Source organism: Toxorhynchites rutilus, chromosome 3 (genome assembly GCF_029784135.1).
Source record: "Toxorhynchites rutilus septentrionalis strain SRP chromosome 3, ASM2978413v1, whole genome shotgun sequence".
Classification (NCBI taxonomy): Eukaryota; Metazoa; Arthropoda; class Insecta; order Diptera; family Culicidae; genus Toxorhynchites; species Toxorhynchites rutilus.
This window is the reverse complement of record NC_073746.1, coordinates 90,470,713-90,489,734: the sequence shown is the minus strand read 5'-3', so window position 1 is coordinate 90,489,734 and position 19,022 is coordinate 90,470,713. Positions and strand designations below refer to the sequence as shown.

Sequence of the window (19,022 nt, the reverse complement as noted above, 5' to 3'; positions counted from 1 at the left end):
CGGAAATCTAAAAAATATGACATCCGGAATTTGTGAGTTATTTCCGGACCACAATCAGAAGCCAGATATTTGGTATCTGTTCGATTGGTATTGTTAGGAGTTCGAAATCCAAATCTGGAACACGAGTTTGTATTCCTAGGGTACATCCAGAATCCGGATTCGGTATTACAAGTTGTTACAAATTTGAAATTTGAAATTGGAATTTTTCTGAAAAAAGGCAGAAATCAAAATTTAGTAATTTTACAGCCCTGCGAGTTTATAATAATCGCGTCTGAATGTAGAATTTTGTAACCATCCTGTGATGCAATACTGAGATCTAAAGTATTGAGTCTGGATTTCGGAGCCTTAAATCTGCTATTTCTTAGCCTGAAATCTGAACTTCAGATCAACAATCTAGATCTGAATCAATAATCTAGATCAAAACTTATAACTAGATTTAGATTCTGTAGTATGAATCGAGAATTAAATTCCGAAGACTACATTCGAAACTGACTGCTGTATCTGGAATCTAGAATGTATGTCTTATGAATATAGTACTACATCAAAATGAGAAAGAATAATCATGTATCTCAACCTGAAAACCAGTAACAAGTAGTCTTCTTGTGTCTGGAATCTTGGAAACTGGTTTAGAAATGTAAGCCTGAGAAAAAAAAAGATTCCAATCTTAGTTCAGAACCTAATATCTACTATCGAATGTCGAATTCTAATGCAATTCTCATCTGGTATCAGTTATACGGAATTTAAACCGAAAATTTTGAGTTTTTAATCTATTATCAGTGATCTCAATCTTCTTGGAATGAAATCTAGAAGAAGGAACTGCAATATATAAACTATAATCTAGAAATTAGAATAATGAATCTTGATCTAGATCGAGAATGTTGGTCTAGATTCTGAATTATATATTTGAGACAAAGTGTTGCCAATTTATACCTGTATCTGAATGCTGAATCTGGTATCTTGAATTCGGTGTCTGTAATTTTTACTTGAAACTAGAAATGCGATTTTCGACAATTTTTTGTCTGAAATATAGAAACTGGTATCTGATAAGAAATTGATTATTTGTTTTTAATTAGAATCAAGAATCATGAATCAAGAGTATTGAAATTCACACAGAATTTGAAAAATTCAAAGCTCGGAATCTAGATCTAACTACAATAACTGAATATAGAATTTGAATCAAAGTCTTAAATCTGAATCAGAATTTTGTGTCTGGAGTTTTTCACCAGATTTCCAACAACGACATCTGTATAAATTTAAATAACATATCAAATCAGAATAGTAGACTCTGAATTCTGAAAATCTTTCAAGGCTTAGATTTCTGAACCAGAATTACTTTTTTTAGTTTTTGGAATACCTAGCTTCCTATTGGATTTTGTATACTTATTCCGGGTTCCTTTGTTATAGATACCATGTTTAGATCCCGGATTTTAGGTTCCACATTCCAAACTAATACCAACATTTCGGGATCGCTAAATCTATATCAAAACGCTAAAATCCGTGTCTGAAATTATAAAGTGCAACGCCATGATCCGATATTTTTTTATAAGGTTTGAACCAGTGTTGGAAAAAATCATCTTCGCTAAGATCAAATGCATAGATTTTCGGGCTAGGTGCATCGAAAACCTATATATTCCAAACGAAAATTAAAATGACAGATCCAGGCAACCATTGAATATGAGCAAATGAACTTTTGTCCTTCAATATGTTTTGATGTTTATTTTTTCCACCCAGTGTCATTTTCATCTTGATTATCGGAAACGTCAGAACTGAATTTCATTTCAGTCAAATGAATATCAGCTGTTGTTAATTTCTAACCTGACGCTGCTGTGTGCGGTTGGGTTTTGTAGTTGCCGGATGCCGTAATCGAAAATACCTTATGAAATTCCCGATGTCGCAAATGACTTGACGGTAGCTAAAACCACTCGTTGTATCCATTCTGCATATGCCGTTGCTACCGTCTCGCCAAATAAAATTTATTTTGCACTTAAATTCACTGCCAGAACGAATATCGTTTCGGATGTGATGAATATCAATTTGTTGCTTTTGATACCCAAAGTATAAATAACAGCGAAGTTATAAACCCCACTCAATGTCGCATTCATTCATTATAGCAAATTTGCTCATGCAACAGCGATATGAACAAAATGAACTCGTTTGTTATTGTCATCAATATAATGAGGGCAGTGTGTTTCAAGCTGAAAGAAAGTCACTGGAACAAAATCGTATTCGTTTCTCGTGAATATTTGTTGATATTCTAAGACACTGGTTTGAACCTACGAATCTACGAACATATCTCTACACATATAAAGCGGAATTCATTTTTGGATTTCGCTTTATCGGTCGAAGATGTAACGGCTCAAATCACAAATAAAAATTGAATTTTAGCAGAATTCCAATTCATTGAGACGAAAAATTTAATTAAAACAATTGTCTCTCAGATGAGAACTGAAGAAAATGTGAGGGGTTATATATATATATATATATATATATATATATATATATATATATATATATATATATATATATATATATATATATCTGTCTATATGGATTTCTATCTGTCTGTCTGTCTGTCTGATACTTATGGACTCGGAAACTACTGAACCGATCAACATGAAAATTGGTATGTAGAGGTTTTTGGGGCCGGGGAAGGTTTTCGTGATAGTTTGAGACCCCTCCCCCCTCTCTAAGGGGGGGCTGCCATACAAATTAAACACAAATTTCTACATTATCTGGGAATTTATCAAGCAAATGAAACCAAATTTGGCATATGGAGGTTTTAGGGTGCAATAAATGTTTTTACGGTGCTCGGACTATTCACCCCCCTCTCTAAGGGGGGCTGTCATACAAATAAAACACAAATGCATTACTCGAGAATTAATCAAGCAAATGGAACAAAATTTGGCATGTAGGGGTTTTAGGGTGCAATAAATGTTTTTACGGTGGTTGGACACTCCACCACTGTTATTTGCAAGTGGTTGAAAAATCGTGAACGAGATTCGTGTCTGAAAATAATCTGATATTATAGTGATGAGTTTTGTTAGAAATACTAGATATTTTATAGCAAAAGGTAAATTCAATGGGGTCGATTAGAAGATCAATCAATGAACAGTTCTGCGATTGGACCCATGAACTTGCTCATAGTAAAAAAACGTGAATGTTTGAAGGTATTGGTAACAAAAAAAAAATTTGGGCGGGAAGAAGTTTGCCGGGTCAACTAGTGTTAAATAAAAAAAATAACTAATCTATTGTAAGTGTGTGATGGTTTAACGATCCACACATACGAGAAACCTGATAACATCAAAGGCTGCGTCGGCGTTGCTCAGGCTAGCGTCTCGCAAGTGAGTGTATTTTTCCTCACACTACTTCTGATTGTCTAGAATCGCAGTCGTTCGCTCTCTTCCTCTATATCGTTCGCATATCATTTTACGTTGAGATGGTGAACGTTAGGAACATTAGGAACGTTAGTGCCATTGAAGAAGAAGATGGAGAGCGTCGTTTGAACAATTTCTCGCGTCGCTGTACAGTCGCCTACCATGGCTCCAGCAATGTATTGAACAACATACGCATTCAATGTATACACGAGTTCTTCAGTCGGTGTTTTATTAGAACTGATGACAATAACGTGATTGTTACCATGTAAACCGAGCATGTATGGTATGAAGAATTTCAATAATTTATTATGTTTATTCAAAAAGTCTTCCAGCTCGCTGGCAATACGCATGGCTTAAGCCGAATTGAGGTTATTGGCGCATGTGAGGATGAAAGTTCGATGGAGCGAACTTAGCGCCATCTGTCATTTATAATGATGATGATGGTCCCGCCACCTTCCCCTACAGAGGTTTGAGCAAGACGAGTTATCTAGAAAATATATTTTTTCTCAGTTTTGAAATCAGTTTAACAAAAAAAAACTGATTTCATCCACAGATATAAATTCAAAAATTCTATTTTATACATTATCAAAAAAGAAGCCAATACTTAGTCTTGTCCTCTACAGAGCCGATACGGTCCCGACAAGGTCCTTGCAGCCAATTGGTCCACCAGAGCACAAGTCCAACCGCCAGCCTAGTTTTGGAAAGACAATGAGTATCCCCATCCAGAAAAGTCGAGAAATTTTCCTTTAAGAAAAAAATCCTATACCGGCTCTCACAAAAACTTTTATTTTATATTCTTTATATCTGTGCGTCGCGCGAGGCTCAAACTTTTGTAGACTACTTTCATATTTTTTTAAACAAATACAAAATAAAAATTACAAATAATCCATCAACAACTTCGACAGTTACTATTCTTCGTCAAAAATTTAAAAAACATTAATTCAGCTGTTAAGAAAATACAGTTCTAATGTGTGAAATACAGTGCCTCTTGAATTCTGCAAAGTGTTGTTGCGCATTTAATATGTCTTGGCATCGAGCTGTAAGCATTTATTCCTTTGAAATACAGCGAATTTTGTGAAGCACATATAAAGAAATTGGGTGTTCTCAATTCATTCGCGTTTCCAGTGTAATATCTATGAAAATAAATCACTTCCTCTTTCAATTCTCAAATATCGAGACAGCAAACCGTCAACTACTTTAAAAATGAACACCATAGTTAAGCAAATAATCCTTTGCTTCACGGATAACCATTGCAGAGCGTCCAGCATCAAAGATGAAGAAGTGAACCTATTATATTTCAGAATCAACCGCATTATTTTGTTCTGCAAGCGCTGTTAACTCGATATTTGTGTGTCATTGGCTAAAAATAGAATGGAGGAACAAAAGTCTAAAAGAGGAGAGATGATTGATTTGTACAGTAGTATTTTGCTTTGAATGGTCAAATCGTTTTCCAATCGACATACGATTCCACACTTTTTGGAAATTTTCTTGATGACATTGTCAATGAGTGTTGAACTTGAGTTTGTAATCAATAATCACGCGAAGATATTTAATTTCTCGAACGCGATCAATAGTCTCGTCATCAATTACAATAGAAACGTTTTCTTCAACCATCTACTTAAAGAATGTAAATCTCCATTCAAAGGTAGCACGACCTGATTCAAATCATTAGCTGCAATGAATACCACAGTATCATCTGCAAAAAGATTGGTGTCACAAACTCGTAAAACTCGTCGCATGTAATTGCTGTACATAATATATGAAATTTAACAACGTAAGTGAATTCGCTCTCTTTGAAAAACAAGCTACGGGTCGATTATTTGAATTTTATTTATACCAAAATACTAAAATTGCGATTGAAAATATGAGATGCGGGTGAACCTTTGAGGTTATATGTACTTTTATGCCAAATTTAAGAAAAAATAGAAATCAAAATTATTTAATTTTTTTTTTGCTGCATAGGGCCACCCTAACCGGTATTAAACATATAGTAATCGGTACCCTAGCGGTATAATATATAGTTTACGTCCTGTTCTCATGCCTACCAAGAGTCTTGTGCATAATTTCATGAAAATCGGTCAAGCCGTTTCGGAGTTCGACCACGAACATCTTGACACGAGATTTTTATATATTAAAAGAGAAGAGATAACTTCTATTATCGATTTTTTTTCTATAAATGTTATGACATATTTAGAAATTAAAATATGTCTCGATAACGAAAATACATACCGTTCCGATGAAATGAATGATTTGTGAATTAAATCATAAATGAATGAGTAATGAATCACTTCCATCAACATGAATCATTGTCAGGCTCGAAATCGGGTTTGGCCAGAGCCATATGAGTTAATTATTCTCATTTGTTTCTTGCTGCATTCTTGTGAGAGTGTTTTCTTTCAAAAATTTTCTCGTTTTAAAGAATGCACTCTACAATAAGCTAGTAAAGCAAGGTACATTATCCATTTTTTTTTGTTGATGAAAAATCTGTACTAGGTGATGATTATACGTTTATACATTATTTTCAAAAAACGATTTTCTAGTTTTAGGATTTCCTATTTAAAGACATTCAGTAACTACAGTACAACAGAAAAGTTTTTTCATGTGTAATGGAGAAATGAAGAGAGAGAAAACAATGTTTTTTTCTTTTGTTTTTTTTAAAAGCTTCTGTAGATCATGTCAATATTTCCAGTCAGTTCCACTATCTAGATCATTCAGCTTTTCATCTCTTCCTATCGATGTTTTCGTGTCATTCGTTTTAACACTATAGATTCCTGAAAAAAACCAACACATGATACTCTTCCCAAAATCCGAAATCTGGTGCTTAATGACTTAATATTAGCAATAGCAGAAAGTTGTATTAAATTGACGAAAAGTTTCTTTCTTATTTTCAATAACACGCTCTATTTGATTAATTTACCCCCTTTAGAGGCAAACTTCACCCATTGTGCGCCATCGAACACAAATATCTCCTGGAGGACACTCGACTCTGTTTTGAAGGTTCCCAGCGCTGTAGTTGTGCGCATACCACCTGATGCAAAAGCTCCAGTTGCCGACGATCGGTCTGTGACATTCAATATTGGTAGCAGCGATAGAACTTGTTTCCATCGCTATCAAAGCACCCATTCACCCCACCGTCTCCCAGTAGAATGGGAGAAAAGCTCGGCTGGAAAATGTACTCTTTTCGGTGTGTCTCTTCCTCTCCGCGACGAACACAAACACACGTGCGCATTTCTCTCTCGCACACATATACACACGTGTGTGTTGTGCCGTTGTGCTGTTTTCCACTTTTACTCGAGGTCATTTAAACGATGGTGACAGCAGCAGGACAGGATTTTCCTTCCACATTACGCGTACTTGGAATATTATAGTGGTGCAGTAGTAGCTCTCGGAAATATCGGCGTGAAAAATCCTTGTGCGGTGGAAAACTTGAAGAAATTGAAGGAATTTCGTCGGTTCTCCGGCCGGACTCGAGTCTCTTCTTTCTGCTCGTTCCGATAGCTGTCCTCTATATTTTTCCGTACCAATGCACGTCCTCAGCACTTCGATCTGCAGTGATAATCCACAATGAAGGGGAAAGGCTGAACCAGAATTTTCCTAACCTTCGCCGTCAGCTATTTAGTGTGTTTCTCGCACATCCCATTTCGTCTTTCTTTCATTTTTTTTCACCCATTTAGGTCATTTTTCACCACACAATTCTTTCTTCCTATGTTACTCTTTTTGCTCTTCCGATGCCTTTCACCCAGTAATGCATACGTGTGTGCTTTTAGTGAAGGAGAAATGTGTGAAATGATTAGATTAAAGTGAAAAATCGTATTTTCAGTGAAATAATGTGCGAGTCTAGTGGGGAAGGTTCGGGTACACCAACATCGATGAGTCAACACCAGAGGGAAACCCTTCGACCGGATTTCGTCGAACGAGCAAGGCACTGGAGGTATCTACCAGCAGCTGCTGTCCGGCGCTAAAACGTAGATCGAGGATGGAGAAAATTTGTTCGGTTCTCTAGAAGATCAATAAGATATATAGGAAAAAAAAAGTTGTGCGAAGGAAAGTGAGTGAGTGCAGTTTACCACGGTACCCAACGGAAACAACAGCTCCAACAGCTATATTCATTCTGCTGCCCCGAAAACGGTTCAAAAATCAATCATGATTACTACAACAACACTCGAAGAGGTATGTGAGAGTGTTTGTTGCCTTGGAGTATGCCATTTGCCGCATTCTTTCTAGGCTAAATCGTTGCGTTTTTTTTTTGTTGCTCTTCGCCCTATGAATTCGTCCCCACTGGCGACCGACCATTCGCAGAACGAGCTTTTATGCAACATTATTATATAACATAAAACGGCTTGTAAACACAACAGGAACACTACGAGCAGAGGAAAAAACAAAACAAAAAACAGGTCGGGTAGCGCAGGGCACCTCGATATATCCGACCAGGAGAGGGATAATTTTATAACGTGTCAAAACGAAATCGACATGATTATCACTTTTCGCGTAAACCCCATTGTTGGGGGGAAGTAAAAGTCCGTCGGGCCGAAAATTGAGCTATTTTTCGCACGCGGTTCCGTTCGCAGGTGCCCTCCTCCCGTGGGGCACAAAATATGATGGCTATGAAATTATTTTTGTCTGCATCTCGCCACCCTGCCGCCCATAATTTGCTTTGCACCTTTGCTTTGGGTGTCATGTACCGGTGAAATTACTTTTTTTTCGTGAGTAAATTGTGTGGTTCCGTTTTGCACACACACACAAACACACACGCGCGCTGGCCTAAAGGGGATGGAGCGTGTAATTAATAAATCATACAGCAACAATGTAACCGAACGAGTTAATAATAGGCAAATAAATTTCTCGGTAATATAATTTGTAGTGCGGCTAGTTGTTGCTGTTTTGCTCCGGGAAGGTTACTGTTGTGTGTTGGCGGTTAAAGGAAACGGTTGTTGCGATTTCGTGTGAAAAAGTTAGAAATGTTTCTTACAGTTACATTGTAGCGTAAGCATTATTGGAAGATAGTTTATGAATCTAGCCTTCAAAAATGCTTTTTGCTTCTTTGTACTTAAATTCATTCTTAGAACATGTTTAGAGCCAGTCAGATTGTCAGCTCCAGAAAAAGTTTTTAACTTTTTTATACCCGTTGCTCATTCTGATTCTATTATATTTACCTGATAATCTCCCGAATGCACTATTTGTCCAAATGGTACCTTCCGAGCCAAATGACACTCCATCATAGGAACATTTATTGCCTCCTAACATCTACCCACTAATTTTAAAGGGTAGACTAGAAGATCAATCAATGAACAGTTCTGCGATTGGACCATGAACGTGCACTTAGTAGAACGTGCGCTCCATATACCAAATTTGGGTCCTTTTGCTTGATTAGTTCTTGAGTTATGCAGAAATTTATGTTTCATTTGTATGGCAGCTCCCCAGCGTTTTAGACTCTGCGTGAAAAAGAGATGCCAAAGAGATGTCGAATATCTTTGCCAAAAATGTAAGAAGTTCCAATTAAATACGTTTATTTTACATTTCATTATGAAAAGTAGTGAGAAAAAAATCATTGCGGCCCGCGGCTATAATGAAAATTCTAATGCGGCCCACACCATGTCTATACCTGGCCTCCACTGTTTTAGAACAACGCCGGAACATGAACTATGTTTGTGGTAACAATATCGAATAGTCACCCATATTCCGTCATTAGCAGACTTGAAAGCAACTTCAAATTGTTAAAATTTTAATGAAAACTCTCACTCGATGCTGTTTATATACTGACATAGTTCTGCCCTAGCTAAACTATTTTTCAATAAATCTGCTTGCATTTCTGTCAAAACTTTATCCACAGTATAACATCATTGTCAAAAATGATTCTCTTTCAAGATTCTTCTCTACTTGCAGAGAATGTGTTTTCCTGTTACACAGAACTCATATTAGAGTCTATTTTCTTAGTTTTTTCGGTTATTGCCTATTTTCATTTATAATTTTTGTTTTAAAAGCGTGTTTATTTCACCCGGAAATTCACTACCATTTTTGCTTCACGTAAATGGAACGGGAAACCCGATTGGACTTGAGACATGTGCTGTAATATCATGACAATGCATGCGTTTTGGCCTGGCAATAGCAAAGGCTGTGTCGGTGTTGCTCATGATAGCGTCTCGCAAGTGAATGTATTGTTCCTCACGCCGCTTCTTTTGAATGTGTCGTAGCAATCGCAGTCGTTCTCTTCCTACCTCTCTCCCGTTCGCAAGGAGTTCTACGTTCTAACGGCGAATGCTAGGAACGTTAGGGACGGCTAGTATCATTGGAGGAGGAGTTGAAAGGGTCGTATGAACGGTGTATTACAACGATGAACTCCAGACTATTGTTTCTTCTTCGAATCACAACTTTTCGAGTAACTGTGCATCCGCCTACCATGATTCCAGCAAAATCTCCAACAACATGCACATTCGTTACTGGTGTATCTGTGTATGAAAGTTCTATGAATCGGACGTAGCGCCGTCTGTCATTTAACAACGTGAATGATTTTTTTCAATTTGAAAAACGTATGGCGGGTCAATTATTTGGATATTGTTTTTGACAAAATAATAAAGTTGCGATAGGAGTGATTGGAGTGAAAATTGAGGGTTATATGTGTTTTATGCCAAATTATAGAGAAAACCAAAAAAAAATATTCAGAACAATCTTTTTTTTCTCCATAGGGCCATCCTAATCGGCATTAAATATACGGCATTCCATACCCTAGTGTAGTTTACGACTTATTGTCATGGCCCTCAAGTTAATTGTGTATAATTTCATTAAAATTTGCCCATTCTGACGTCCTTTATTACAAGGTATTCTAACCAGACTAGTAGTTGAAATAATCTACAAATTCGCAATTTAGATTTACTAATGGTGCCCCCTGTCAATCGTTTTTTACTGTTTCCCTGCCGATTGATTCATTTATATTCATGCCGATACCTTCTGCAGTTTTGTGTTGGGCTCATTTATCTTCTATCCAATCATTGTTTTGTTTGGATTTAGGCGTTTTTGGTTTGCATTTTCATCTGTTATGGCCATCCAGAACGCGTAATGTTAGAGACACAGTGTTGACGAAGTTTAAAATACCGCAAACAATTTACAAATGATAAATGTCTGGACGAGTTGTTTGGAGTTTGGAGTTTCATATTTTGTGCATTTATGTTGCAAATTGGTAAAACGAATGTATTTCTGCTGCATTCAGTATTTTTAATTCTATTTGTTAATTTATTTAGGTTCATTAGCATTCTAGCTGTTACAGAGCCAAATTTATTCGTGTACATGTTACTTGTTTATCGTATCTATACATATGGCAAATTACACAGTAGCCATTTAGGCGTAAGAGCACACCTTCTGTTCCATTGAAAAGTTAGATTGATGAGTATATATAGTACATATATATATCTGAAAACAATCATCATTATTGTGGAATTCCATTGGATTTAAAATTCTATCGGTCTTCAACAATCAGATCTAATCAAATTTTTGCCTTTTATAATCCGTTCAATTAATATCCATTCGGGTAGCGCAAATGTGGCATATTGTCTATATTCAATGTTATTTGAATGCTCAGAACGTGTATTAGTGGCCCTCATTCGACTATTTTGCTATGAATTTCCTAGTGTTTCTGCTAAAACTTTATCATTATAATATGAAATTTATATTGAACACAACTTTATTATTTCTAGTGTTTTTCCATTCAATCTATTTTGTGCACGAGTACAGGAGTGTTTGAAAAAATGGGTGGGTTATATCTATAATATAACCGTAAGGTTGACGTGGGACTTCCTAAGCTTAGTAATAATTTGTTTGTATTGATTAAATTTTTGATTGAAAGAAACAATTTCCGAATCCAATTGATTTCAATATATTTGCGTTGTGAGACCGTGTTAGAGAAACGTACTCTAGTCTGCACAAAAGCAACCGAGTACAAAAGTACTCGCAGTTTGCATGTATTTGCAATGCTGATTTCCCCAGACACCTTGGTTTAGAAGTCCTTATAGGTAAACAGATTTCAGTCGGAACAAAAATACTCCCGACCTACATGAAGTTGCAATACCAATTTCCCTAGACACCTTGGTTTAGAAGCCTGTGTTGAGGAAACATGTTTTAGTCGGAACAAAAATGCCCCCGACCAGGGTTGCCATAATAAAATCTTTGTTTTTAGTCTGAAAAAATCTTTTTATCTTAAATTTTCCTCAAAAAATCTATATCAAATTTGAAAGTCATTTTGTTGCGGGCGAATTCAGCATGGTTTGAGCCGTCCGTCCGTGTCCGTGTATGAGCACACTTTTGTATTTCATATTCTCTGTGCTATAGTAAGAAAAAGCTAAGCAGTGTTATTTATTTATTACTAGCTGACCCGGCGAACTTCGTCCCGCACAAAACTGATTTTTAGATATGAATTATTTCGAACATTCACGTTTTCTTAATAAGCGAATAGTTGTGCGTTCAATCGCAGAACTCTTCATTGATTGGTCTTCTAATTGGTCTTTGAAAATTTTTCTTGTACTAGAAATTTCCTAGTAATTCTACCAAAAATCATCTATAATATAAATTTGTTTTCAGACACAATTTTCGCTCAAGATTCTTGATTCACTTGCAAATAACATGTTTCTCCGTTACATGGAATTCATATTTGATACAGAAAAGTAAGTTTTCATTCATAATTTTTATTTTCAAGCGGCGTTATTCTACCTGATAATCGATTGCTATTTTCGTTCCACGCCAACGGAACATAATTCCGAAGCTTAATTCCGCAAACGCAAAATTCAATTGAACTAACAACGATGTCATTCAAGAACTAATAATCAATTTCATTCGAACTTTCCCTTAAAGTTTAAAAAAATATTCTACGGGCAGAGACGAATACAACAAAATAAAACCGGCTCAAATCGGACCATTCCATACTCGGGTTTTGCGCTTACGAACACATTTGGCGTTCCATTTTGATCTATATAGATTGCGCTAATAACGCAGACGTTTGTATAAGAATGTAGGACATCATGCTACATATGAATCTCGAAAACAGATTCTCATTTGAATAGGTTCGAAGACTATATGAATAAAATTGGTGAGATGGGAAAATATTATTAACATCAAGCCGTAACTTTTATTGGAACGTTCTTTAAAAAATTTGTATATTCTGTATGAATCTCCAAAAATCAGTAATCTGAATCTACAGATTCTTGGTCTCAAAAAGTCGAAAGAATCTGTAGAAAAACAGATTATTCTGTAGATATGGTAACCCTGCCCCCGACTTGCATGAATTTGCAATGCCAATTTTCCCAAGCTCCTTGGATTTGAAGTCTGTGTTAGGGAAACACATTTCGGTGGGAACAAAAGCTCCCCCTACTTTCATGTATTTGCAATTCAGATTTCCCCAAGGCTGCTTGGTTTTGAAGTCTGTGTTGGGGAAACCGTAAAGCGGGCCAATCAAAACAAGGCAGTTAGGGCGTTTAGATAACGCTTAACATTTTACAGTTATTCAATTATTCATCTAATGAAAAATAACATTTTATTAATTGCGATAGATGCGTAGAAATATTGCCTATCAATCGATGCAAACATCATTCCGATCCTGAAGAAAATGTTCGAGTTTTAGGCATTCGAAATCTTGCATTTTTTCCTGCATTTTTATGTTTTCATTTTACCCCCCATATATTCCGGTTAGACGTAGTCCCACGTCAAAACAATCCTGTCTGTGTTGAAAGAATACACATTTTCCTATCGTGTTCCCGCGGCCGAGTATGCATCCGCGAGGTTTAATGTTCAAATATCACTGCTATCAGACGAGCGTGAATATTCAAAAGTATTCACAATCAGTCATCTAGCTACACTAGATGACAGCGAGGCTTCCGAAATGGCCTTTCTCGAGGCCGAATGTTTAGTTTAATTTCACAAATTAGTCTTTTTCAAGGCTAAAGGCGAAAGAATGCGAAAGAATGAATGAATGCAGGTAATCATATTTATAGATTTTTGTGATTCCAATAGTTTCTGATTCCAAAACTAATGAAACAAATTGACCTTGAAAAATACCCTCTGGAAAGCCGTGCTGTCGTTCGATCACTAGCTGGATGACTAATAAATCGTGAATGACTTATTCTCGTTCTTTTTAGAACGATTATTCAATTTTCGTGATTTCAATTATTGTTTCGGGATTAAATGCAACGTGAGGCATTTTTCAGCGTTGAGAGCGTTCGGTGGAAAACATTTGAACATTGAACATTTGTTTCAACGCTATTGCTTCCGCCTCCGCCGCCATCACACAATACATTCGGTTCGGGTTTTCTGTTGTCGTTCTGCGTCTTCTAAGATATTTAGTTCTGCGTTGAAGATGTAATTTGCTGAGAGAAACTGAAAAACTACTTAGATATTGAGGAAGTTCAATATTTCAGATTCAGTACTCTAGACAGCGAACAACTACTTCGCGAAAAGTTCAGGCATTCACTTATCGACCTTTACCATTGCTATCAAATATTGGTATCAAAAGTTTTATTATTAAATTTCTTTAATGTTTATTCTTGCCGGAAAAATTTCGTAGTTTTATGTTAATAATGCAGTCGTCTCTTGAACATCTCCTTTTTTATTTATTTTTTACGGCCATGGCTAACACGTGTTTGTGGCCCCTATGAAAGAAAGTTGTGTACCGCTGGTTTAGTTAGAAAAAAAGTTTTGTGAATGGAAATAATTATTTTGTAGTAGCTGACCCGGCAAACGTTGTTCTGCCATATAAATTAATTCTAGTGAATATTTTGGTTGTTAAATAAAAAATAACTAATGTATCGTAAGTGTTTTTGAATATTTACACGATCTATAGAATTAATCGAATGTGATCAATAAAATAGAACAAATGAAACGATTTGAACGAAAGTGTGATGCAGAGCAGTGCTCCCTTGGCCGAGTGGTTAGTGTCATAACTAACATGCCGGGTGTTCGGGTTCGATTCCCGTTCTGGTCGGGGGAATTTTTCGTCAAAGAAATTTCCTCCGACTTGCACTGTGATCATGCGTATTCTAGAGCTTGCCACTCAGAATGCATTCAAGGCGTGTTATTTGGCATAGAAATCTCAACTAAGTACTAATAAAAATGACGCAAGTAATACTACGTTGAGACGGCGAAGTTCCTCTAAGAACCTTAGTGCAGTGATGCAGAGCAATTCAGAAATAGCCCTCACTTAGAGAGGGGGGGGGGGGAGGAAAGTCTAACCATCATACAAATATTTATTGCACCTTAAAACCTCAATATGCCTAATTTGGTTTCATTTGCTTGATTAATTCTCGAGTAATGCAGAAATTTGTGTTTCATTTATATGGCAGCCCCCCTTAGAGAAGAGGGAGGACTATCTAACCACCTTAAAAACATTTATTGCACTCCAAACCTCCACATGCCAAATTTAGTTTCATTTGCTCCATTCATTCTCGAGTAATGCAGAAATTTGTGTTTGATTTGTATTTTTTAATTGTATGGTATCTCTTCGAAACACAATTTCAGTTCATAATTTTGTCAAACATGTGGAAAAAAGATGTTTCCATCACATAGAACACATATTCATTACTGAATAGTCGATTTTCATTAGAAGCTCAATTTCAGAAACGCACTCTGGTCATATATATATAAAATGATTTTATCATTTTTCTTCCAATTTTCCAATTTTTTATGCCGTAACAACACTCCTTGAAGTGAATTGTATATTGTGTACAACTTTGAGCTCAATCGGTTCCGTACTTTTCGAGTTTTTGACGCGTACACAAACGAACAGAACATGTTTATATATATATATATATATATATATATATATATATATATATATATATATATATATATATATATATATATATAGAGAGAGAGAGAGAGAGAGATGAGCAAACTACGTGAAATCCCGTTGGGATTGGAAGGACCCAAAAAATATGATTAAGAACAGAATTTAGTACATTTACTAACACAAATGGCATCACTGTTCCTTTCCCCCTGACTGATTACCCCCAATAAGGACGTGCGATTATGAAAAAGATAGATAAGAGGGCGAAAATTCTGCACCCAGTGAAGGAACGAAACCTCTTGTCTAAACAGCTCAAGAGCAATAATGAGGTCAGGTAAACACACTTGATGAACATTGGAAGGAGAATGGAAATTCTCCACCACCAGTGTGCTGTTGATTCGTTGGGGTTGCAACACATGCAGGCGATGCAAATTAGCCCCAGAAGGATTACGGATGCAGATTATCTTTCTCTCTATGCTCGTGTAAGGATAGAATGTGAGTTGGACACGATGTTTAGTTTTTCGAAGTTACTGCTGGCAAGCATAAAATGTTTCCCTTGAGCCTAGCAGTGGGAGGGGCTGTTCTTACTATGAATAAATTAAATGTCTGGTCGGCAAAAAAAAAAAAGAAAGCGGGAACCAACAGTTTCACGCACAAAGTTCACGTAACGTTATAAGGTTCCGATATGTACAGTTAATTCCCGGTTGATTAAGTACACGGAGTTTTGATCTTATTCATAGGACTTAGAACATTGTAATTGCAAATATTTTTTTTTTAATTGTCTTTACACTGGCAAGAAGTGAAAAAGTACAATTTTATATTAAGGCCACAATAAATGGAGCAAAAGGGGATTTGTGAGAGAGTTATTAGTACTGTTTTTGCATGCGCAATTTAAAACAGTGCAATGTGTCCTCCCAATTAGAGTCACCTCAAGTTCTACGGCAGTTCATTATCGTTAACTTGTAAAATTTATCATCAATCCCCATCAACTATTGGAGGCAAACAAATCAATTAACACTGTAATGTCAACCGATATAGTGGCTTATCGTGATGGACCGGTGGTCAAACAAATCTTGTCTCAGCAGCTGAAGTGTGTATGTGCACTCACTTTGCTGCATATCAAATTTACACCGACTGCATCGACCTCTTGATGGGGGAGAGGGGACAAGGTGAATCCTGTTCAGAGTGTTCTTCGCCTTCGCCGGTTCAGACTGTGAGCAGAGCAAATATTGATTTTCATTGGCAGCAGTGTGTACTTATTATGTACTCAAATGAGGTGCGCGCGCTTTGGCACATTCTCTTCTGTCGGGTACGATGACGACGAATGCTGCATTTGTCCGATTGGAATGTGGAGCATAGCAGTTCTTGCCAGTTCCTTCATTGTTTCACAGCTCGAGCGAAAGGCAAAGTGAAATGTTATTTTTCATCACAAATAATAGCTTCTAATGTGGAATGGAACGAAAATAGGTTGGTTTAATGGTGCGCCGGGCTGAAATTGGTTCCATTCGAGGCGGCAATGGACGTGAAAGCAAGGACTGAGGTTCCGAGAGGAAACATGAGTCTGTCAGGTCAAAGGTCGACTATCTCCCCGCACTGATTTGAATGAAAGTAACCATTAGCTCCAAATGGGTTTTGCTCCAATTTAATCTGAAATTTGCTCCTCGCCTAATATGTCGCACCTCATAACTATCGCAGATGATATCCATTCCGTGCGCTGCACACTCCGATGACGGGGCTAAAAGCGGCGGCATAAAGGTAACATAAAAAGGCTGGAGCGGTCGACACGCCCCCGTTTTCCTTCTCACGACTTACGGACCCAGGTAATGTTTATATTTTCTTTCCGTATCAGTGCACTGTACTGTATGCTACTAAACTATGGAATTGCGAGAGAGCGGTGAATAAATTGACATCATAAACTACAAATAAAAACAACAGACACCGAAACGGTTTGCGATTGCGACCGTTTACCGAATTGCCGACGAATCGGTTTATTGTTTTAGTTGCAATTTTGTGGACAGGTAGCCTCGTCACCTATAAAAGTTTGTTGTCTGTCTTTTAGTACCGCATTAGGGGCTACCAGTGATGCCAATTCAAGTCATGCTTAATTTGGTATTCCTCATCAGTATTTTATTTATTTTTATTTATTTATTTATTTTTTATTTAAATCGTTTATTTTTACAGGCTCAGTTACATAGGTTTAAAGGAGCCGAACTCCTTACTGTATTGTTACTAGTATATATACATTTTTCCTTAATTCTAATGTTTATAATATAGGAAACCGATTACTCGCGGTCGACTCGAGTTTAGAAGGGTGACATATTTTCTTCAGGAAAAGGAGGGGATATGAGGATATGTTGACAATGATCACACTCACACTCTCAATCACACTCATCACACTCAATTCTTAAACCTATCTTATATCTAATATGTATTTACATTTCATCTTATTCTTAAGAAGGGATCCGATCTCTCACAAAGGAAAAGGAAAAGGAAAAATTTATTTATTGTCGTCAATCAAAATTGTAGACCGATACATTCCTAATACTACTTAAAACTACTTACTTAAAACTAAAAAAAAACTAGAGAGAACTGGCTGGATAATTTATCCGTTTAATTTAGAAGAGGATTTTAACAAGTTACATAATCAAAAAAAAAAATTTATTCATTTATTTATTTCAGATAGTCTTTAAGCATTGACCTTGACATGACCTTGACACTGTGTTCGTTACAGAGGCCCATCATACGATTAATAGGACTATATTTGGAATAATTCGTTCTTCGGTAATCTATGTAGAAAATGTTAGGGTTTATCAGGTGCCTAATCGGTGCGTAAAAATTTAGGTTTCCTATTATTTCTTCTGAGTCCACTCGTTGTGATATGATATCAATAATAAATAGAATCATGGCAGAGTTCCGATGTTCTTTTAGACTTTTAATATTGATTAGCATACAGCGTGCTTCATATGGAGGGAGATGATATGAAGACCAGCCTAGTTTACGAAGTGCAAATAATAAAAATTGTTTTTGTACAGATTCAATTCTGTCTTCGTGTGAAGTTATATAGGGGGACCATACAATACTACAGTATTCGACAATTGATCTGACATATATAATATACAATGTATTTATTTTGTACGACATTGTATATTATATACGTCAGAACCTTTCTGATTCCAATAACTTATTGAGAAGCCATAAAAGTGGATGAGTTAATTCAGATGCCAAATTTTTTATGAAAACCCCCGGAATTCCGTCAGGACCTGGCCCTTTCGAGACATCGAGCTTATTTAATACGTCAAAAATTTCAATGTAAGTTAGTTTTCTGACTCCAACATCACATGGAACTTCTGGAAGAAATGCAAAGAAGTCACGATCTCGGTCATCCTCAGCTGTTACAATATTAACTTTTGAAAAAATGTTGCAAAGAGATGGTAAATTTTTTTTGGGTCATTCCCCACGGTATCGTCAAGGTGCATGCGTGATGGAAAACCATTGCTTTTTAATTTTGTTTTTATGTAATTAAAGAAACTTTTCGGGTTAGACTTAATGTCCGACTCTGTTTTTAAATTGTAATCTTCAGCGATTTTAACAGTTGAGTTGAGCTGTTCGCAAATGTTCAGATATTTTTAGAGATTAGCGTCAGATTTGCATTTCTTATAAATTTTATGTGCCTTCTGTTTTTTATTTTTTAGATTCTTTATGTTTCGATTAAACCAAATCTGATATTTTGTGTTTATATTTCTCCTTTTTCGTTTTGTTGGTATCTCCTCCTCTAGAATTTCATTGATCATCGAGTAAAAAGTCGTCACTGCCACTTCAATGTTTTCCACACTTCTAAAGAAATCCTGCCAATTGATATTGTTGAGCTTACACCTAATTGATTGATA

General features: G+C 36.4%; 1 protein-coding gene across 10 annotated transcripts in view; it reads left to right on the top strand.

The window, feature by feature from the left end:
• Window positions 1–19,022, top strand: part of LOC129775866 (uncharacterized) — a 407,327-nt gene that overhangs the window by 311,871 nt on the left and 76,434 nt on the right. The window contains exons 1-2 of one of the 10 annotated variants that reach the window (XM_055781040.1): window positions 6,707–6,724; window positions 7,195–7,544. The exons of 8 other annotated variants lie outside the window; for them this stretch is intronic. In XM_055781040.1, coding sequence (XP_055637015.1) covers window positions 7,518–7,544 — 27 coding nt within the window. In that variant the 5' untranslated portion in view covers window positions 6,707–6,724; window positions 7,195–7,517. Of the gene's footprint in view, window positions 1–6,676; window positions 7,545–19,022 lie in introns of those variants that run through there. One more of the 10 variants, XM_055781039.1, reaches the window with a different exon arrangement.